The sequence below is a fragment of the Brienomyrus brachyistius genome, chromosome 3, assembly GCF_023856365.1.
Source record: "Brienomyrus brachyistius isolate T26 chromosome 3, BBRACH_0.4, whole genome shotgun sequence".
Lineage (NCBI taxonomy): Eukaryota > Metazoa > Chordata > Actinopteri > Osteoglossiformes > Mormyridae > Brienomyrus > Brienomyrus brachyistius.
The window spans coordinates 29,808,362-29,831,431 of NC_064535.1; the positions used below are offsets into that span (position 1 = coordinate 29,808,362).

Consider the following 23,070-nt stretch of genomic DNA (forward strand, 5'->3'; position numbering starts at 1 on the left):
CCCTTTTTGGGACAAAGAGAACCGGGGTCCTGGCTGGGAAGTGCATTCCTATAGTGGTCATCGGGGTGATCCACCCAAGGGATGTACATAGGCTATTAAGAAAATCCCAGAGGGGTCCCACTCAAGCTCCTCCTCCAACTCCACTAAGTAGAGAGGAGTGGTGGTCTGGCGGACAGGGACCTCCTCGGAGACAGGGTCTGGGGCAATGGGAACTGGGGCCACGGGGGTGTGATACATTTGTTTAATTCAATACAAAACATTAATTGAATATGCATTGTACATCATTGTAAAACTTATGCTAATTGCATATGTATTTTACATCAGTGAAGGACATATATGTCTAATGACTCATTAAGTTATGAATTTAATTTTGAGTGTCATATAAAGAGTTTATGTGACTTGGGTAAAACACATCAGAATCACATATTCTTTTTAAAAACTTGTATGAGTATAGTATTATACCAAACAAATCCATTGCTTTGTTTAATATCTCTTTCATGTTATGATCGTACGCGAAAAGTTTCAAATTAACTAAGGCAACCCAATTTAATGGGTGATGTAATAATCTAATGGGGTTAAAAATAATATTTACATAACAGTATAGCTGTCCAAGAGCAAACTGCAGTAGCTTCATTTATTTGTGATATATTACTGCCTCTCCTGGAGCCGACACCTTATCATGGTGGGGGGGGTTTGCGTGTTCCAATGATCCCAGGAGCTAAGTTACTCCAACCTCCGGCAGAACTTCGCCCATGTCCCGGGGGAGGCGGGGGACATTTATTTCAAATAGGCCATGTTCCGTGCCTCCATTGTGGAGGCAGATGACCGGAGCTGTGGCCGAAAGGTGGTCGGTGCCTGTTGCAGCAGCAATCCCCAAACTCACTGGTAGACACCGACGGTGATGGGTGATGGCAAGCTGAAGATCTATTGGGCATTTTTGGCCTGTGGGACTACGGAGGTAGCTGAGGCAAAAACTCGGGTATGGGAGGAGTTTGCCGAGGCCATGGAGAACAACTTTTGGATGGCTTTGAGGAGATTCTAGTCCACCATCTGGCAGCTCAGGGCGGGAAATTGGTGCAGCATCAACACTGTTTATAGTGTTTATTGTTGAACCTCGGATTCAGGAGGAGCAGTGTGGTTTTCGCCCTGGCCGTGGAACAGTGGACCAACTCTATACTCGCAGCAGGGTCCTGGAGTGTGCATGGGAGTTTGCCTAACCAGTCTACATGTGCTTTGTGGACTTGGAGAAGGCATTCGACCGCATCCCTCGGGGAGACCTTTGGAGAGTGCTCTGAGAGTATGGGGTGACGAGCTACCTTATAAGGGCTATTCGGTCCCTGTACATCCAGTGTCAGAGCTTGGTCCACATTGATGGCAGTACGTCAGACTCATTTCCGGTGAGGGTTGGACTCCACCCAGGGTGCCCTTTGTCACCGATTCTGTTCATAACTTTCATGGACAGAATTTGTAGGCGCAGCCAGGGCATTGAGGGTGTCTGGTTTGGTGACCTCAGGGTTAGGTCTCCGCTTTTTGCAGATGATGTGGTTCTGTTGGCCTCATCAGACCTTGACCTTTGGCTCTCACTGGATCAGTTCACAACCAAGTGTGAAGCAGCTGGGATGAAAATCAGCACCTCCAAATCGTGAGGCCTCCTGGACACCTCCCTGGTGAATGTCCCACTGGGAGGAGGCCACGGGGAAGACCCAGGACTCGCTGGAGAGACTATGTCTCCCAGATGGCCTGGGAAAACCTTGGGATTCCCCCAGAGGAGCTGAATGAAGTGGCAAGGGAGAAGGAAGTCTGGGTTTCCCTGCTTAGTCTGCTACCCCTGTGACCTGACCCGGAAAAGCGGCAAATGATGGATGGATATTATTGCGTTTATGATCCTGCATTTACACCCCGGCACACACTTCCACTTTACCCTGACCTGCAGAACTGTCGTAAACTTGGAAATGAGTTGCGCTGTGAACCTGTGGTCGATTACTTTTCCTGAAGGACCCAGATGTGTGTCTCAATAGATTCAAACTGACTTTGCAAACTGAAAATTTTCCAAGTAGAATAAATGCAGTTTCAAGTTATTGGAAAATTCAACTTAAGCTGAGTGTGCCATATGCTGCTTGAGCGAATCTCCAGCCTCTGTAATTGAGACGGATGGATAAAAAAAAAAAAAAATTAAAAGTACTTCTTTTCTGTGTTTAAAGATATAAAAATTGGTTTATAGTATAACAGTCAGATTTTTAGAAGCATTAAATAAAACAGTTATTTCATAATAATAATTAATAATAACAATAATAACTAGTAACTGCAGGCAGTGACAAATGGGTCCAAAGGGTAGGATGACATCCCGGTCAGACAAACAATAGAGGTGGGTACTAAAAAGAACTACTTAGTCCTGTAACAGGATGGAGATTTTTTAGTGTAGGCCTGACAGGTCAGCAGATGTTGAAAAGAACAGGATTGCTTTGGGGACTAACAAATCATACAGAACTACAGGTCAGCAGATGTCAGACTAATTCTGCTGACTACTGATGAGCTGGTGCTCCTAATGAAGTGGCTGATATCTGATATCAGGCTGGTATCTGCATTGCTAGGTGATTGCTAAGATGTTGCTAGCTGGTTGTTATGATGGTTCTAGGTGGTTGCTATGGTTTCACTATGCATTTCTAGGTGGTTGCTAGGGTGTTGCTGGGGGTTGCTAAGCGTTGCTAGGTGGTTGCAAATGTATTGCCATGCAGTGGAATATGCTTGATATAGTGTTGCTAGGTGCTTGGTAGGGTGTCGGAAGGCATTGCTAGAATGTCAGTAGCTGGTTGTTGGGTGGTTGTTAGGTGGATGGTAGAGTGTTTCTAGCCATTACTAGATGGTTGCTAGGGTTACACTACGTGGTTGTTAGGATGTTGCTAGTTGGTTGCTAGGGTGCAGGAAGGCGTTGGTAGCGTGTTGGTAGCTGGTTGATAGGCGATGCTAGGAGGTTGCTAGGGTGTTGCTATGTCTATGCTAGAGTGTCAGATGGTGTTGCTAGGGTATCGGTAACTGGTTGCTAGGTGGTTCTAGGTGGTTGCTAGGCTGTTGCTAGTTAATTCTTGGTGGTTGCTAGGGTGTTGCTAGGTAATTGCTAGGGTGTCAGAAGGCATTGCAAGGGTATTGGTAAGTGATTGCTAATGCTTGCTAGGCATTACTAGGGTGTTGCTATGCAATTCGAGGTGGCTGCTAGGATGTTGCTAGGTGGTTGCTAGGCTGTCAGAAGGTGCTGCTAGTCCGTCGGTAGCTGGTTGCTAGATGGTTGCTATGCAATGATAGGCAGTTGCTAGGGAGTTGCTATGCAATTCTAGGTGGTTGATAGTGTGTTGCTAGGTAGTTGCTAGGCTATTGGAAGGCATTGCTAGGGTGTCAGTAACTGGTTGCTAGGGTGTTGCTATGCAATTCTAGGTGTTTGTTAGGTTGTTGCTAGGTGGTTTCTAGAGCGTTGGAAGGAATCGCTAGGGTATCGGTAGCTGGTTGCTAGGTGGTTGCTATGCATTATGTAGTTGCTAGGGTGTTGCTATGCAATTCTAGGTGGTTGCTAGGATTATGCTAGGTGGTTGCTATGGTGTTGGCTAGCATCGCTAGTTTGACGGTTTCTGGTTGCTAAGTGGTTGCTAGGGTGATGCTATGCAATTTTAGGTGGTTGCTAGGGTGTTCCTTTGGTGGTTGCTATGGTGTCAGATGGTGTTGCTAGGGTGTTAGTAGCTGTGTGCTAGGTGGTTGCTAGGGTGTTGCCATGCAATTTAGATTAGTTGCTAGGGTGTTGCTAGGTGGTTGCTATCGTGTTAGACAGTGTTGATAGAGTATCAGTAGCTGCATGTTAGGCGTTGCTAGGCGGTTGCTAAGGTTTTGCTATGCAATTTTACATGGTGGCTAGGGTGTAGCTAAGTGGTTGCTAGGGTGTCAGAAGATGTTGCTAGGGTATTCTTAGCTTGCTACCAGTTGGTGCTAGGTATTCATAGCTGGTTGCTAGGGTGTTGCTATGCAATTCTAGGTGGTTGTTAGGGTGTTGCTAGGTGGTTGCTAAGGTTTTGGAAGGAATTGCTAGGGTGTCGGTATCTGGTTGCTAGGTGGTTGCTATTAGTTGATATGTGCTTGCTGCTAGGGTGTTGCTATGAAATTCTAGGTGTTTGTTAGGGTTTTGTTAAGTGGTTGCTAGGGGGAATTGCTAGGGTGTCGGTAGCAAGTTGCTAGGTGGTTGCTATGCGTTGATATGCAGTTGCTATGGTGTTGTTATGCAATTCCAGGTGGATGCTAGAGTTATGCTAGGTGGTTGTTAGGGGGTTGGATAGCGTTGCTAGGGTGTCCATAGCTGGTTGCTAAGTGGTTGCTATGCATCGATATGCAGTTGCTAGGGTGTTGATATGCAATTATAGGTGGCTGCTTGGGCATTTCTAGACGGTTGCTAGGGTGACACAATTTGTTGCTAGGGAATTCTAAGCTCTTTGCTAGGTGGTTGCTAGGCGTTCATTAATAGTTGCAAGGGTGTTGCTATGCAATTCTAGGTGGTTGCTAAGCTGTTGCTAGGATGTCAGAAGGTGTTGCTACGGTATTGGTAGCTGGTTGCTAGGCGTTGATAGGTGGTTGCTAGGGTGTTGCTATACAATTGTAGGTGGTTACTAGGGTGTTGCTAGGCGTCACTAGGTGGTTGCTTGCGTGTTGCTAGGTGTTGGGTGATGAAGGTTGAGGATGATTATTCAGTCTTGTAGCTGTGGCATGAACACTGGCCGAATAGGAAAACTTTGACTAAAATGGGAGAGAATGAGGGATGATAAAAGTAAGAAAAGATGAGTGCGGGTCAGGATGCTGGTCATAAGGTGTTGGGTAATAAGGGCTGATATTGAATACCGAGTCATGTTGCAGTGGCATGAACACTGGCCAAGTAGGAAAACTTTAACTGAAATAGGAGAGAACGAGGGATGAAACACGAGTGCAGGTTAGATGGTAGACATGGGGTGTTGGGTGATGAGGCCTGATATTGAATACTGAGTCATGTTGCTGTGGCATGAACACTGGCCGACTGGAAAGACTTTGACTGAAATAGGTAGGAGCTTTGCTTCTGTTTATTGGGGTATTCACTGCAATGAAAAAAGATCGATCCATATTACTATTCGCATGGTTGGTTAGGAATAGGCTAATGTTAGTAAAAAGTTAGCATTCAATGCATTCCTATGGGATTTTTAGTGTGTTTCATCCTGAATAGCGTCGCCATGGTAACTTATTATGTAAAGAAAAGTAATAGCACACCATAAAGGACTCATTTTTAATATATAGATTTCCTGGGTGCATGCTACGGTACGACCTGCATCAATTGCCGAAATTCACGGGAAAAATAAAAATAAATAAATAAATAATAATAATAATAATAATAAAGGTTTTTTTCGAATTTGAGAGGGAATTGCACGCGATCCGTAAGTTGTATGGAGACAAACGATATGTCAATCTGTCCGTCTAAGCAAGCCCTACGACTTGGCACCGAATTGAGTTCTGTTCACTTCAATAGCTAAGCGCAAATTTGGAAAGTATCGTTTACTAAGTGAAGAGTAATATGGGCCTTTTCATTAAAATTAAATTTACATTTTTCCATTAAGATCAATGAATGAATTTTGATCGTCTGTTGAAGACTCCACCCACTTTTTAGAACCTTGTACGAAAGTCACCTTTTCACCAACTGTACAAAGTTTTAGGATTCAGCTGTCAGAAGTGTGACAATGGCAGCAGCAAGTGCTTCTAGGATTGCAGATGGCATAATTGACCAGAAAATGATGACACAGTTGATAGGTTTTCGATATATCTGTTTTCTGGTTGGATGAAATTTGATTGGATGCAGGAGAGGACCCTGGATCGTGGACATCCACCAAATTTTGCCAGTTGCCTCAATGTCACCTCATGACTGTGTGACTCAAGTTTGGTGGATGTAGCTAAAAAAGATGTGAGAGGGGCAGCAGTTTAAATATCCTCCCTGTGTAAGGGGGTGTTTGATGGGACCTCCCAAAATGATGGAGGGTGTGAGAATTTATAAAAGCACTCCCCAAATTCATGGCTATAGGATGAAGAAGTGTGGAAAGTGTGATGGCTGTACTCCAAAAACAATTTAGAAAATTAGAAAATTGGGATGGAGAAAAAAACAAAGAACAATGTGATAACTTTTCCAAGCCAGCATAATAATAATAATAATAAGTGGAAAAAGAAGAACAGTGTGTTGGCTTTTTCAAGCCATCATAAACAATAGTGTGATAGTACATTTCACATTATGGTACAAAAGCTTACACTCAAGGGGTTTCTTTCACGTTCTAATGCTTTTAAGAGCAAGTGAAGCTATCTTATCATCTAGACTCACCACTGTTCTCCAATAGGTAGGTGGCCTCCATTTGTAATCTCCCTATTGGTTTTGTCTCCACCTGGTTTTGAGACAGGAAATGTCAATGGCCTGTTTGTAGCCTGTCCCAGTACACAAATCCATCCAGCTCTTATCATCCCTAAACTCACCCAAAAATCCAGTTTGACCTTCACACACTCACTGAGACTTTCATGCACATTTCTCTATATTTCCAGACAGGACCATTCAACAATCAGACAGGACCAATCCTTCACATACTCATAGAGAGCTCAGTCATGGCTTCCATCCACACTCACCCAGATTTCCAGCCTTCTATTTTCCTTCTTGCAGTGTGTGGCCAGCTGGTCCAGATCCACAGTTGCCTCACTCTTAAGCTCAGCTGTCTTGTCCTTTATTACCACATGCATCATGTGGTCTTTTTGGAGGTGGACGTCGAATGTGGAGCACCAGGGAGGGTACATAGTGGGCTTCACCTGCTTATAAACCTGCCCCTTCTCTGCCGAGCAAAGGGGCAACATTAAGACAACTGGGACATTAGACAATAATAATCTCAGATAACATTCATATTTTCCTTACTGTTTTTGATGTCTAAATTTGAGCTGTAAAATTGCATTTTGAAATCAATCTCTATAGGAAGCTTTCTTTAAAAAATCTGTCAGAATCAGTAAGATCTGCTGCTGAAGACTGCTGCAGAAACATTATGTATATGAATCCTCTGCTTCACCTTACACCGTACCTCTCACTGGAAGAACAGCAAGGATTATGTTCATTATGTAGCATAACCTGAACTGCATACTAGTAGACATGTTTCCAAGATTTTTTTTCATGGATTTTAGTAACAAGCTGGTGCTCATACTCCAGGAGCATTGCACATTGGCTGACCTTGTATAGTACCACCCCCCACCCCCTACCTTGCCCTCAGCTGTGTATGTGTCTGTGAGTCTCATAGAAAGGATTTTTCCTACATGGATAAATTAAATTTCACTATTCTATTCTATTCTATTCTATTCTATTCTATTCTATTCTATTCTATTCATGATTCCATAAGCTGCTTTTTCAGTTTCAGGCAACTGTCAGGACTGATCTGGGCTTTATATGGAAAATGTTAAATTTGATGGAGGATTGCCACAATGGCCTGGACAAGCCTAAGCATCTTTAATTGTAAGGGGCAGAGTTGGCACTCTGCTCACCTGTCTCCACAACCTCCTTCATGTACACAGCACAGTATGGACTCAGGACCTCCTCATGGTATGCCAGGCCTGGGTCCATCTTGAAGCAGGAGAAACCAATCTTCAAAATGGCTGTCATGGCGTCTTGTTTGCTGGCTATAGAGAGGTGAGTACAGCAGGCATCATATACACAATATTAAAGATAAACTTGAAAAGAACTCTCAGTTGTTAGCTGTTTCAGTAGATGTACTTATGAATATTGATGAAAATGTATTTATAGGAAATTAATAAAATTTGAAAATGTAGACAAAAAGAGGTACATAATACACTTGGTAAATTATTTAAAAACAAGATAATACAACATTAATAAAAATACAGAAGATTAAAATAGACACTAGGCGGTTATCAAGTTCCTAAAAACAAGCTACTTGATTTCATTGCCAATCCTTTTTTCCATTGACACAAAAATAAAATGAGGATGCATATTTCTTAGTGTGCATGATCACTGGAAAGGTATGTTAGGTATACTTGTTTGCATAATTATGCGTGCCAGTTACATACGCTCCAATATCAGCAGTATTATGCTCTCCTGCATATTCATGCTCCTCCCTGCGGTTACTCAAAGAATGGCCCCTGTGCAGACAAGCTCACTACATAGCAGTTGTGGTTACAGGACTACACATAACTGCATTGCAATGCTTTGTTGGCAACTTTATGTCTGATACAAAGTTATGAGAATGTTTCAAAACCTTTAACTGGAAGCAGGCTGTTCAAGTGAAAATACATATGAACCTAAGGAGGAATAAAAAATTCTAACCAATATACCCCCCCAAGATTCTGGGCCCCTGAAATTTGTACCCTTTCTCCCCCATTATGAATAGCGTGGGAGAGAGTTGCCTGTCCAACTCATTCGATGACCTACAAGAATCAGATCTTGGTACTGGAAGAATTGGGAACACTGGGAGGGTGCCAGGTCGGTATTGACAGTGGTTTAACTGTGTGCAAACAAAAGAAAAGGGAGTCTCAGTCTTTTGACAGAAATACATTACTGGTTGGACTGACAAATGAATGGATGAATGGACATGTATTCTCACACTGCCACTTTGTAAAAGCCCCTGCCAGTGCCCTTTCCAAAGTGTTGCATGACTTTTTGACAAAAAAATAACACAGAAGTCACAGATGTTTAGAAAATCACTGGCCAATTTGGGAAATACTTGAATTCCTCCCCCTAGGAGGTTGTTTAGTCCTATGAGTCCACTTGTGGACTGGACTTTGAGGTGGGCACTAGGTATGTTCTGTCAGGTCATAGTGGTGAGTGTGCTTTTCCACACTGTGACTTGCTGGGGAGGAGCTATCAGTTCAGGTGCAGCTGAAACTCATCAAGAAGGCCAACTCCACCAGAGGGCTGACCATGGATCCACTACAGGCAGTAGTGGAGAAAAGTATGTTGGCAAAAGTGGAGAACATCATGAACAATTCTGCCCACCTGTTCCATGGAGCACCTTTAGCCATCAGGTCATTTCACTACTCTTTGCTAGGAAGCTTGAACTGCTGCTGCCATGAAGCACTAAACAAGGACAATATCTTCCATATCACTTTACATAACTATGTACAACTACGTTTATTATATGTGCACCCTCTTTTTAATTTTTATATTTTTGCTTATTGGTTTATCTTACGTTTATAACTATGCACTTTATATTGTGCGAACAAATATCCCTTGAGATCAAGGGTTTCTATCTAAAATGAAGTCATAGTCTTACCTAGACATACAGCATTTATGTATTAATGATGTATTTAAAGGCACATGAAAAGGCACACTCCATAAATGACATAACTTTCAGCAGAGCTGTGTGTGCACACAACCTAGCCATGTCACATGATCATCTTAAAGAAGGCTCTGTGAAACCAGCTGTCTGCAAGTCAGGAGGAGACTCAGTGGGTCAGTGTGCTATTAATAAGCATGTAATGCTACACTCTCAAGCAGGAATCCATGCCTCTGATACCCACACATGACTGCAGTTCACAGCAAACCACCAAACTCCAAACAAATACAGAATGATAAAAAATATGTAACAAACCACTTTTACACATAAAAATGTAGGTAAAATTTTAAGTTACTATCTGTTCATACAAAATTTTTCAGATTTTGTGACAGATGTTTCCACTTGTCCCCAGTGCTGCCAGGTTGACATCATCACACTATAAAATAGAGTTTTCATGATGACATAGTCCATTATGGGCCACACTGCATATGAACAGAAACCTAAATCTAGAACTTTTAACTGTTAAAGAAAAACATCTGTGCTTCGGCTTCCAGTGGTTCTCTATTTAACAAACTAAACTTAATACAGGCATTTTAAATCAGCATAGGAATTACAACCATGAGGCCTACAAAGCAGTTGCATTCAAAAGAATGTCAAAATCATTATCGAGTTTACACAGCACCAGGGGGACTCTTCCCCCAGAGAAAGAAATATTAAACTCTGCCCAATCCTAAGTTGTTCACAATCATGCCGTAGTGCCAAGGGATCCCTATCTTTAATTTTTATTTGGTGGTGTGTGGTTTTTGAAGGATTGAAAACCCTTGGTTTGCCTTTAATGAAGTCTCCTCACCAGTCTTACTGGATCAGCTAATGAGAGCTTTATCAGGTTAACAAGTTTAAATCCATCCATCCATCCATTTTCCAAACCGCTTATCCTACTGGGTCGCGGGGGGTCCGGAGCCTATCCCAGAAGCAATGGGCACGAGGCAAGGAACAACCCAGGATAAGGGGCCAGCCCATCGCAGGGCACACTTAAACAATCTCATATGTTTCATAAAAGAAAATGAATAAAATTTATGTTGATTTTGGTTTGACATGTAGGCAAACAAACATTGAGCCACCGAGGCACTGTGGTAACAAGTAAATTGGTTAATCATTACCATCTTATTGGCATCAGTGGTGGAAAAAGTACTCGATGTTCACACTTAAGTAAAAGTACAGATACCACATCAAAATATTACTCAAGTAAAAGTCATTCAGTGAAGTTCTATTGAAGCATAAGTAAAAAGTAGACATGGAAAAATACAACTTTTTTATGTCTGATACCAATGCTAATATTGTAAATTTGGATATCTGTGATACGTTACAAATCTGATAGTTTCTGAGTCTTTTTTTCAGGGTATACACAGAAATCCAGAGGTTAAGTTTAACACCTTTTAATACCTTTTTTAATACTTACTCAATAATTTTTCCAACCCCCACGACATTGAGTTGCAACCGTTTTTCAAGTTTCAAACTGATTTAAAGATTTATAATATTACACAATCTTGGCTTGTACAACAGAATTTAAATAGTGAACATGGGTCAACAGAATAAATTTAGTGACTGTGATTTTGAAAACATCTTGCATTTGTTTAACTTCTTCAGTCACAAGTTCATATCTTTATCCACTAGACAACTCATGGCAAGTGCCTTAATTGTTTGGCTTTTTCTTCAATGAGTTTATCAATTTGCACCAGTTGGCTAACTGCTCTCGTCCACACATTCCTGATTTATGAGTTGTGCATCGCATATGTGACCGGAGAGTGTTAACCCCCATCCAGGTGATTTGTTCACTATAGTATGACATACCTTGTTTCCATCTGATTTTTAGAGCATTAAATCAGTCTGGGCCAGGACAATGTCACCTTTTCTATATAGTGGGGTACCTGACGTGTACTGAGAAGTTGATATCAGCCTGGCACAGAGAAGTTTATAGTATTAAAATGGGCACGGAATCCTGGCTTTTCATTCATACCTTGGTGCGCTATAGTATGACATGCCTTGTTTCCATCTGATTTTTAAAGCGTAAATCAATCTGGGCCAGGATAATTATCTATATAGTGGGGCACCTGACATGTACTGAGAAGTTGATATTAGCCTGGCACAGAGAGGTTTAAGGTACTAAAATGGTCCGCCTACAGGCACAGTTGCGTCATTCATTGCATTGGGCTGTGAAGCATAAGGTGGATCGGAAAGTCCGAATTAGGGACTGCGGATAAGTAGCCAACTTCAGCCTTGTGTTTATACTCCACCCCTGCAGCCACCGGCAGATCTCGCTCCACGTCATGTCAGCTACAGACAGACCATATGGTGTGTTCGTTTTTCTCTCGGAACTCAGAAATTCCAAGTTGAGTGACATCACGTCCGACCGTGATCTCCCGTTCAAGCTACCACATCTCGGAACAAACATGGCTGCCTCCATGAACACGCTGTTGTGTGTTGTTGCTTCATATTTTAGCAGTTTTGGAGTAAGATTATTTTTTCTGAGAGACAAACAAACAAGAAGCACGAACAAGCCAAATCACATTAAAAGCTTTATAAAAAACTTTTGTACATTCATAGCTGTCACGTCCAGCTCGTCCAACCCTCGCGCGCGCCACGCCCCCTCATTATCCACGTGTGCTTCCCCGATTGTGCCCAGCTGTTACTTGTTATTTAGGCTTGTCTTTGGTATATCAGTCCACGTCTTGCCCTGTCTGAGGTCAGTCGTTGTTGTTGTTGTTGGAATGTGTGTCTTTCCACCCCCGCTAGTCCCAATAAACCCTCGTTTGCCCTCATTTCTCCTGTCTGCCTCGTCCTTCGCCACCTCCAGCCAGCCCGTCCTCCTGGAAACCTGACAGAATGACCGACCCACAAGCCAAACCGCTGCAGCAGACCGACAGCTAACGCCTTTGTCTGCTGCGAGAGGTAATTTATTGGATTAAACAGCCCGAGGTCCAGGAAGACCTGGTGGCGCTGGAAGTGGTCGAGCAGAGCGGCGACCTGCTGGCGCGGATGTCCCTGACTGGAGACGCGTACCTACTGGTGAAGGTACGCGAAAATCTCCGGTGGCTGCTGCAGCGGCTCAATGAGCAAAGAGCCCAGTTGGCCGCTCGGTGTGTTGCGGAGGCTGCGGTACTGCCTCCCGTCCCGGAGGAAATGGTTCAGCCTCCACTGCAGATCGGAAGAAGAGGAGGAGGAGACCGAAGGGGAGGCCAGCGGAGGACCTGACGATCCTCCTGGGCACCTGCTCTCTCACCTCAGCCTTTCTGCCGGCGGAATATCGGGAGGAACTTTCCAAGCACCGGTATGGCTCGCCCCTGATTTCGCCGGCACAGAGGAGCGGCCACCTCTGGTGGCTTACCATTATCGGGTAGCGCCTGGCGAATCGGGGAGCTAGAGCCATGTGGGACGCTATTCCGCGAATCCCCAGGACTTTTAAAGGGGCAATGCCTGTCCCTACGGCACTTGTTCTGCCTGTCCTGCCTGCGCCTGTTCTGCCTGTCCCATCTGCGCCTGTTCTGCCTGTCCCGCCTGCGCATGACCTGCCTGTGCTGCCTGCTGCAGACGGTACGCCCGCTGTGTCTGCAGCCGCCTCTGCCTGCAGCCGGTCAGCCCGGGCATCTGCCTGCAACCACTCAGCCCAAGCAGCCGCCTCTGCCTGCAGCCGCTCAGCCCGAGGCCCCTCTGCCTCAGCCTGCGGCTCTGTCCGCGCCTGTGACTGCTGCTTGTGTGGCCCCTGTCCCGGTCCCTGATGCTACTCCAGTCCCCCCAGCTCCAGCCCCTGAGGAGGTCCCAGACAATATGACTATTGCTCCTTCCTCCTTGGAGGAGGAGGAGCTCGAATGGGACCCCTTGGGGACCTCCCTGATAACTCCTCTGCCCTCGCCCCGGCGAGGTTGACCCCGGCCTATACCCTGCATGTCGGTGTCCCGGAAGGGGAGAGGGCACACACGCAGGGCTAGAGTCCCACGCGCCCTGCCCCCTGGCTCACCCTCGCTCGCCTTAACTGGGGCTCGGCTGACACTTGCAGGTCCCCGTCCAATGCCTCATTGAGCTGCCTCAGTCCTGACTCCGACATCTCGTCGGTCATCTGTGGCTTTACCCGCTGCGGCTCCTCCATCGCCTGCGGGTCCCCCCACTCTGGCGCGTCAGGGGACGTCGCCTTGGCCGGCTGTGGCCACGCAGTCGCCTGCTGCGGCTCCCCCTCCCTCCTTGCCTTTGCCGGGGTCCCCTCTGGCTCCCTTCACGCCTCCCCTGGAGCCCCCTCCGACTCCCTCCTCATCCCCTGCGTCTGTCCCTTGGCCTGTCTCCTCAGCCCCTCCGAGGTCCCCTCCAGCTCTGGCCTCCCGGTCACCTGCGGCCCCTCCGGCTGCCGCCCGTTGCCCGCCGTGGCTCCCTCGGGCTCCCCTTAGTCTCCCTTCCTTTCCTCCTTGGTCTCCCGTCTCTGTCCCTCCTAGGTTTGTTCCTTGTCCTTTTGCTCCTCCTGTCTCTGCTCCTCGTCCCCCTGTGTTCCCTCCATTCACTCCTGGCCCTTTAGTCCCACCTGTTCCCTCTGCATCACCTTTCCTTATCTGTCTGTCGGCGTTCCGTGTTTTGTGTCAGGTCCTGTCTTGTCTTTTACCCCAGTGCCTGTTCTGTGTTTCAGTTCTGTTCCCTGTTTCCCGGTACTGATCTTGTTCTTGTCTTCCAGGTCCCGTATCCCCAGTCTCATCTCATCCGTTGCCTCCCCTGAAGCACGCCTTTGGGGGGGGGTTCTGTCACGCCCAGCTCATCCGATCCTCGTGTGTGCCACGCCCCCTCATCATCCACACTGTGCTTCTCCAATCGTGCCCAGCTGTTGCCTGTTATTTCGGCTTGTCTTTGGTATATCAGTCCACATCTTGCCCTGTCTGAGGTCGGTCATTGTTGTTGGAATGTGCGTCTTTCCACCCCGACTAGTCCCAATAAACCCTTGTTTGACCTTATTTCGCCTATCTGCCTCGTCCTTTGCCACCTCCAGCCAGCCCGTCCTCCTGGAAACCTGACAATAACGATATTCTTTTTTCGAGAGGCAAACAAACAACAAACAAAGACACTAACAAGTCTGGTAAAAATATGATATTGCTAGGATACTGTTTACGGCCACAATATAGTATTCTCCAAATCAAACACGTGCAATTACATTTATAATTATTAATATATTTAACAAAATAAACATTTCTAAGGATTTATAAAATAGAATTACTGTTGCGTGTGTAAGTCGCCATGTTGAAATTACGTCACAGGGGCAACTCGGACAAGAAAATTCTGTCATAACTGTCATAAAATGTCATAAAAGAGGTGTGTTTCTGACAGGAAGTGATGTTTTTCGCGACGTTTCGTGATATTTTCATCTGAGTTCCAAGTCGGAGAGAAATAATCAAACATATAAGCCCAAGTCGAACGTACCCTGCTTTTCTGAGTGTAAGTAGCCAACATGTAATTCAGTGCGCAAACTGTTTAACACATCGCTCAACCACCGAATATGATGTCAGCATCACAGAGATCATCTATGAATGAAAGATTGAGTCTAATCCACATTTAAAATAATTTGAGAGAAATTTAGCAGATAAACTTTAAAACACAAATGGACAATTCGTAGTTTAAAAAAAAATCGAAACTTTAATACCTCATAAATTTGCATGTAATACTCTTTAATGGTCTTAATTTTTGCTTGTGATTTACTACCTTTTAATAATTTTTATAACCCCGCAGACATCCTGTTTTTAAACAGAAAACAAAAAATAATGCTTTTAAAAAATGTCCAGATACATTTTGTACATTTGTCCCTTAACACAAATACAAAAATCATAACTGTGATATAAGGAAGAAACACTTGCACAGAGAACGTAGTTTAGTAACACTGCTTATTGTTATTTATATTTCCTCAGTTTATTTATATTTCCTGCAGTTCCGCAGCATTTGTCGGATCAGCACCATACAAAAAATCTTTAAGACAAGTGCAACTGTATACAAAAATAAAACATAAGATGACATAAAAGCTTCATAACTAAAGAAACATTAATAATGAAATTCAAAGTGCAATTTTATGACCCTTACCTAATGCTAAACATAAATACACACCTATAGAGGAATGCCATTTTCTTTTTCTTGCTACACTTTAACATAAGGGGTTTGTTTTTCTTTAGAAAGATCAGCCTTCTCAGCTGTCAGCCTGCTTCTCCTTTCATCAATAATGATGGAGGCTGTACTGAAGAGCCTCTCGCTCTCCACACTTGTTGAAGGTGCACAAAGGAATTTAGCTGATGTACAAACCAGAGTGGGTAATCAAGGCTGGTTGACCTGCCAGTACAGCAGTGAATTGTTTGAGGGCTAAATAGATGGCTCACTGAGGTAGGTTTGCACTTCAATACATGCACTTGTGGTGGTTAACTGAAGAGCAGGCTCTACAGAGCTTTCCTTCAGGATTTCATCAAAAATACTTTCAAGTCTGCTGTGGCTTGCAGTTTTCATCCGTGGAGTCTTGCTTGCTGGTTCCACAGCAGCTGAGTCACAAGATGGCTCTGAGGAATCTGATGTGCTTCTTTTAAACACTTCATCCATCTTTTTCACCACTACAATCAAAGCAGTTTTTGTGTGATTTGAGATTTCTACACTTGTGAAGTATCTGGAACGATATTAGCCAAACCACGATATTAAGTGACTATCATACTGTTGGCTGATGAAATTTTACAAATTAATTTAACTTCCTACCAGTAAACTGTGGGATTTGTGAGTGAATGTCTTTAGCTCTCTCTCTCTCACTGACACACACAGACACACACTCATCCATTCCCTCTCTTTCTATCCCATTCTTTCTCTCACCTCTTCTCTCCCTCTCCTCCCTCTCTCTCTCACACTCACACACACACATTAATAAAAAAAATTCTTTTTTGAAAAATATCTTTCTACATCTTTGAAGTGTCTGTTAACAGTCTCAAGAAGGGTGCTCTTCATCGTCTTTATTCCCTCGTCACTTTCATTTCGTCGAGATATAACGCGCTTAAGGACGCAAACGATGAGGATAACATCAGATGCTGATGACCACGAGGAGCTTACCTCTCTTGTCAACTCCTCAAAGGGGGCCAGAGCTGCAACAATCTTTTCAAGTAACCCCCACTGACGTGCGTACAGTGTGACTGGCAAGTCGTGCTCCACAAAATATGCACACAAGGCTTGTTTTTGAGAGATAAGGCTCTCGATAATAAAATATGTGGTATTCCATCATGTTCGCACATCTTGTACCAGACGCATCGGTGGCATATTGAGCTCCATTTGAATGTCCTCCAAACGTGAATATGCAAGTGGAGAGTGCTTGAAGTGACCCACTATTTTTCTTCTGATAGCCACAGCATCACTAACACTACATCGCAGTAACATTCCCTCATTCACCATAAGTTGCAAGGTGTGCGTGAAGCATCCTAAACTTGTAACTCCGAGCCTATCCATTGCCTTTATTAAATTGCTAGCATTGTCTCGTAAAACAATATGTTTTTTAAAAAATTCCATTCATTCAACATTTCCTCTATAGCTCTAGCAATGCACTCTCCTGAGAGCGAGCCACGAAGCTGCTTAGTGTGCAAAACTGCTTTTTGGAACTTAAGACTTGAGTCTATCCACTGTGCTATTAGAACTAGCAAGGACAATGGACACGTCTGAGCTCCAAATATCTAATATCAAGCTTAAAGCGGGAACGCTCTCCAAGCATTCAGAAATGAACTTGCACACTTGTTTGTACTTAACTGGAATGGCTGTCTCGGAGATAAAATGTCGGTTTTGTAATTAAGTTCTGTGGAGGGACACACCAGCGTTACTCCTGGCATCATAATGTGAGGAGCCATAGGGTGTGACGTCAGGTCTCTGGTAGTGATTCGGGGGACCCTGATGGCACAGCGCTATGTCAGTGACATCCTGCGTCCACATGTCTTACCCCTCTTGAGACAGCACTCTGGTAGAGTCTTTCAACAGGACAACGCCCATCCACACACGGTTTCTATGGACTGCCAGCGTCATGTTAAGGTCTTCCCATGGCTAGCCAGGTCCCCTGACCATTCCCCAATTGTACATGGGTGGGATCAGCTTGGATGTCAACACAGACCCAGTGCCAATCTGCAGGATCTCGAAGCCCTGTTCCAACATTTGTGGGCCGACTTGCCGCAGGAGAGGATACAACAGCTGTACGACTCCCTTCCGCACTGTATCGTTGCACACTGTAAAAATGGCAACAAATAATTGTTGTGTTCACTAGAGTTTTGATTTAACACCAACAAAAAATATGTATTACAACAATCAAACTTATAATAACGGATCCTTAGACCTACTCGTATTTCAGGGCTGGTAAGACAAAACTATTTGTGTTGAAATTCGCAGGAAATATAAAAACAAAAAAAAGGGGAATGTCCCAACACAGTTGTTTTTCAGACACGGTCTACACGTTTGTTAGCATAGTATGATTTTAGATTTTTTATTCAATATTTAAAGTGTTTGAATAGGTGCGAAAAAGGCTGAAATAGATTGTTGCTTTAAAAGGATGATGGATAAAATGTCCGTCGGTCACTGGATATGTAAGCTAAGTATGTTAGTTGAACTTATCGTAGTATTTACAACATGACATTTTCATATAGCCTGTTAGAGGTTTTATATGCAGACATGTTAATATGCTGCTTTGAATCGAAGCATTCGTTGGTATTGATTCAAGCACACATGAAAAGTTTTGAAGACATTTTAACGTCAAATTTAATAGAAAATGTTTAACTTGTCTGGGATCTATGTTTAAATTAGATGTTGCCAGCATGGGCAACCTGCTCGTTTGTGGGAATGCGCCTGGCCTGTAAAGGGGCAAGGGCGCTTGCGGACTCCATTCCACGGGTCCCCAGGTTTCTTAAAGGGGCAACGGCCGTGGACAAGGCGCAATCCCCTGCACTTCCTGTGCTCCCCATGGTTCCTGTGCCTCCTGCAGCACCCCCCGTTGTTCCTGTGCTGCCTGCAGCTTCGCTCCCCACAGTTCCTCTGTCTCCTGCAGCTTCGCTGCACCCAGTGGTTCCTATGCCTCCTTCAGCTTCGCCACTCCCAGTGGTTCCTGTGCTGCCTGCAGCTTCGCTCCCCACAGTTCCTCTGTCTCCTGCAGCTTCGCTGCACCCAGTGGTTCCTATGCCTCCTTCAGCTTCGCCACTCCCAGTGGTTCCTGTGCCGCCTGCAGCTTCACCATCCCTCATGGTTCCTGTGCTTCCCTGCAACTTCACCCCCTGCTGGTCCTGAGATGACGCTTCCTGCAGCTTCGTCCCTTCTGGTCCTGAGATGACGCTTCCTGCAGCTTCGTCCCCTGCTGGTCCTGAGATGATGCTTCCTGCAGCTTCGTCCCCTGCTGGTCCTGAGTCGACGCTTCCTGCAGCTTCTCCCCCTGCTGGTCCTGAGTCGGCGCTTCCTGTGGCACCCCCTGCTGGTCCTGGGTCCAAGCTCCCTGCTGCAGCTGCTGCACCGCCCCTCCCGATTCTTGACCCTGCTTCTGTGACCCCTGTCCCCGAGGAGATCCCTGACTGTCAGACCATCGCTCCTCCCTCCTTAGTGGAAAAGGAAGAGGAGCTTGAATGGGACCCCTCGGGGATCTCCCTGATTTCCCCAGTGACTCCTCCATCGTCACCGCAGCATAGCAGTCCCCAGCCGGGTCCCTGCCTCTCAGTCTCCCAGAAAAGGAGGGGATACCTGTGTCGGGGTCGGGTTCCGCCGGCCCTGCTCCCTGGCTCACCTTCAGTCCCCCTGCTGTGGCTCAGTGGTTGCCTGCAGGTCCTCCGGCTTCGGCTCAGCGGTCGCCTTTGGTCCTGCCTGCGGCACCTCGTCGGCTGGCTGTGTCCCACCTCCGATGCATCGTTGGTCAGCTGCAGGTACCCTATCTTCAGCTCATTGGTCAGATGCGCCTTCGCCTGCCATGGCTCCTGCTCCCTCCTCCCCTTCGCCTGTGTCCCCTTCGCCTTACTCCTTGCCCCTGTTGTTGGTCACTCTGCCTTCCTCCTCGCTGCCTTTAGCATTCCCTCCTGCTCCCTCCTTGCGGTCGCCTGCGGATTCCGCCCCTCGCCTGTTGGGGGCCCTCCGGCTCTCTATTTCCCACCGCCCTTTGATTCCTTGCCCTCTGCCTTTGTGCCCCCTGTGTCTGCCCCTTGTCCCTCTGTGCCTCCCGTGTTCACTCCTGGTCCCTTTGTGCCTCCTGTTGTGTTCCCTGGTGTTCTTTCGTTATCCCCTTTCGTGTTCCCGGGTCCTCTGCTTCCATTGTTGGTACCCACGTTTTGGTCCGCGTTCCCCATGATTTGTCATCTGTTGTCTCCTTGTGTCTGTTCTGCATGTCTGTCTTGTTCCCTGTGCCCCGTTGATGTTTTGCTTTTTTCTCCCCAGGTGCTGTTGTGTCCCCGGTCCCTGTCGCTTTGCTCCCCTTTGGCGCGCCCAGAGCGCGCACCTTTTGGGGGGGGTCCTGTCCTGCCCTGATCGTCCATTCCTTCCATGTGCCATGCCCCCTCATTAACCCCATGTGCTTTCCCCATGTTTATCAGCTGTTTCTGATCATTGTCATTAGTCTTTAGTCCGCGATCCAGTTTGCTTCCCCAGTCCAGTCATTAACATGTCTTGTGCTGCTCCCCGTACTCTGAATAAACCCCGGTTGTTGTAATCCTCGTCTCCTGGATTTGCTTTCTCGTTCCCCGCTCGGGCAGCAGATGTTACACGTTTTGCACGATTTATTGAAGTCATTGTTCCGTTGGAGCTGTCTTTTTGTCTTAAGGATTTCATTGATAAGGGTTATACAAGCTTTGATTCACTTAATTATCTCATGCCCAATGCATTACGACAGCAAACACCTCCCACTACCAATTAAAAGACGGTACTTAAACCTCGCACTGACAACAGTACAGTGCGAGGTATTATTGCGATGTACGTACTGAGTGGTCTAACTTCAAGTTCTTTGCCTAATTGCGATCTGTCATCCTTGCCCTTCCCAGACCTCCCGCACTTCCTGCCAGCCCTCCTGCCCTTCCGCCCTTCCCATAAGATTCTTTGTGTCCTTACCTATGTCGTCCACGTCCTTGGCCTTATCTCCCGGTTCACCGACCCCTGGCTTCTCGTCCCTTGACCATGACTACGGAACACGCTTTGACTTTTGGTAACCTGATTGGACGGCTACTGGCAATGACCCAGAACTGGCTCATGACTACTCTTTGTGCTACTCCCAATAAACCTGGTTACACGACTTCTTGGCTGGCAGGAAAATCACATGATACAGTCATTTCCTTACAAATTTTTAGACAAGGTAAACAAACCCCATTTTCAAAAGCAAGCTTTATAAAAAATACTGGAGGAAATGGTTATGAGAATTGGGTCCTTTTGAGATTACTGCGCCTCATTATTGGTAGTTACAGTATATTCCAGAACGGGACCGATCTTGGGAGATATTGATGGACTTCAAAGAAATTGCGGAAATTGTAGTATTTGTCAGGTTTTCTGAGGAAACACTATGTTATTTGGCCAGCAAGATATCTGACCATCAAGAGATGCTCACCAATACCTTACCTGATTTTGATTTGAAACCAAAACATCATTTAATTAGCAACTATCCTCACTTGATTCACTGCTTTGGTCCATTAGTAGAGTTATAGACCATGAGATTTAAGGACAAGCACAGCTTTTTTTAAGGTGGTACATGATACTCAAAACTTTAAATGTGTACTCCATACCCTCTCATTCAAGCACCAACAGATGATGGCCTATTACATGGACAATCAAAACCTTTTCAAACCTCATCTATACATTGAGAAAGTGAAGGTGGTAAAACTATCATCTTTTGATGCACTAATAAGGCACGCAATAGAAAGAAGATATCTAAATCTAGGTTACTTTACATGGCTCTCGCTATGTTAAGGACATGGTTGTCTCTGCTGGGTATTGCAGTAGACTACCAGAATTTTACAAAATACTTTTCATCCTCATTGTTGCAGGTTACCTCTCCTGGAGCCAACACCTTATCGTGGTGGAGGGGTTTGCATGTTCCAATGATCCCAGGAGCTATGTTGCCCAGGGCTTTATGCCCCTGGTAGGGTCACCCAAGGGAAACAGGTCCTGGGAGAGGAAACAGATTAAGTACGGCTCAGAAGACCCCTAATGACGGACAACATTTTGAATCCACGGTTTCCTTTGCCTGGATGCGGGTCACCAGGGCCCCCCGCTGGAGCCAGGCCTGGGGGTGAGGCTCGATGGTGAAAGCCTGATGGCCAGGCCTACACCCATGGGGCCTGCCATAGGGGTCGGGTGCAATGCGAGTTGGGCAGCAGCCAAAGGTGGGGACCTTGGCGGTCTGATCCTCGGCTGCAGAAGCTAGCTCTAGGGATATGGAATGTCACCTCTCTGATGGGGAAGGAGCCTGAGCTGGCACGTGAGGTTGTGAAGTTCCGGCTAGATATAGTTGGGCTCACCTCGATGCACGGCTTAGGCTCTGGAACCTTGAGGGGGGGTTGGACCCTTTTCCACTCTGTGTGTCCACCATATGTGGAGTTGCCCACACGGAGAGGTGCAGAGCGGGGGTGGGCATACTTATTGCCCCCTGGCTGGGCGCCTGTACATTGGGGTTTACCACAGTGGACGAGAGGGTAGCCTCCCTTCGCCTTCGGGTGGGGGGACAGGTCCTGACTGTTGTTTGTGCTTATGCACCAAACAGCAGTTCAGAATACCCACCCTTTTTGGAGTCCTTGGAAGGGGTGTTGGAGAGCACACCTCCTGGGGACTCTCTTGTTCTGCTGGGGGACTTCAATGCTCACGTGGGCAATGACAGTGAGACCTGGAGGGGCATGATTGGGAGGAACGGCCCCCCCGATCTGAACCCAAGCGGTGTTTTGTTATTGGTCGTCTGTGCTCGTCACGGATTGTCCATAATAAACACCATGTTCAAGTATAAGGGTGTCCATATGTGCACTTGGCACCAGGACACCCTAAGCCGCAGTTCGATGATCGACTTTGTAGTCGTTTCGTCGGACTTGCGACCACATGTATTGGACACTCGGGTGAAGAGAGGGGCGGAGCTGTCAACTGATCACTACCTATTGGTGGGTTGGCTCCGCTGGTGGGGGAGGAAGCCGGCCAGGCCTGGCAGGCCCAAGCGTATGGTGAGGGTCTGCTGGGAACGTCTGGCGGAATCCCCTGTCAGGAGGAGTTTCAACTCGTACCTCTGGAAGAACTTCTCCTATTTCCCAGGGGAGGCAGGAACATTGAGTCTGAATGGGCTATGTTCCACGCCTCCATTGTGGAGGCAACTGACTGGAGCTGTGGTCTTAAGGTGGTCGGTGCCTGTCGCGGCGGCAATCCCCGAACCCGCTGGTAGACACCGGTGGTGAGGGATGCCGTCAAGCTGAAGAAGGAGTCCTATCGGGCCTTTTTAGCCTGTGGGACTCCAGAGGCAGCTGACGTCTACCGGCAGGCCAAGCGGGATGCGGCTTTGGCAATTGCTGAGGCAAAAACGCGAGTGTGGGAGGAGTTTAGCAAGGCCATGGAAAACGACTTCCGGACGGCTTCGAGGAGATTCTGGTCCACCATCCGGCGGCTCAGGGCGGGAAAGCTGTGCAACATCAACACTGTTTATGGTGGGGATGGTGCGCTGCTGACCTAAACTCAGGACGTTTTAGTTCAGTGGAAGGAATACTTCGAAGACCTCCCCAATCCCACCGACATGTCTTCCGAAGTGGAAGTAAAGTGGGGA

The 23,070-nt window shown here is 46.2% G+C and overlaps 1 protein-coding gene and 1 long non-coding RNA gene across 7 annotated transcripts in view; one reads left to right on the plus strand and one right to left on the minus strand.

The window, feature by feature from the left end:
* The window catches only part of LOC125738526 (protein kinase C theta type-like), an 86,800-nt gene that overhangs the window by 51,969 nt on the left and 11,761 nt on the right, over nucleotides 1-23,070 (minus strand). For 3 of the 6 annotated variants that reach the window (XR_007396851.1, XM_049007608.1, XM_049007604.1), the window contains exons 2-5: nucleotides 21,325-21,440; nucleotides 7,555-7,689; nucleotides 6,661-6,860; nucleotides 6,365-6,425 (exon numbers count right to left, since the gene is read on the minus strand). Coding sequence is in view for 5 of the 6 variants with exons in the window: in XM_049007608.1 (XP_048863565.1) it covers nucleotides 6,365-6,425; nucleotides 6,661-6,860; nucleotides 7,555-7,672 (379 nt within the window). In the remaining variant the exon portion in view is untranslated. The remainder of the gene's footprint in view (nucleotides 1-6,364; nucleotides 6,426-6,660; nucleotides 6,861-7,554; nucleotides 7,690-21,324; nucleotides 21,441-23,070) is intronic. The other 3 variants (XM_049007606.1, XM_049007605.1, XM_049007607.1) reach the window with 1 other exon arrangement.
* On the plus strand, nucleotides 7,596-14,287 carry LOC125738542 (uncharacterized). The gene is made up of 3 exons (XR_007396857.1): nucleotides 7,596-7,699; nucleotides 8,415-8,506; nucleotides 14,014-14,287. It is a non-coding gene; the product is annotated as an uncharacterized LOC125738542 (long non-coding RNA).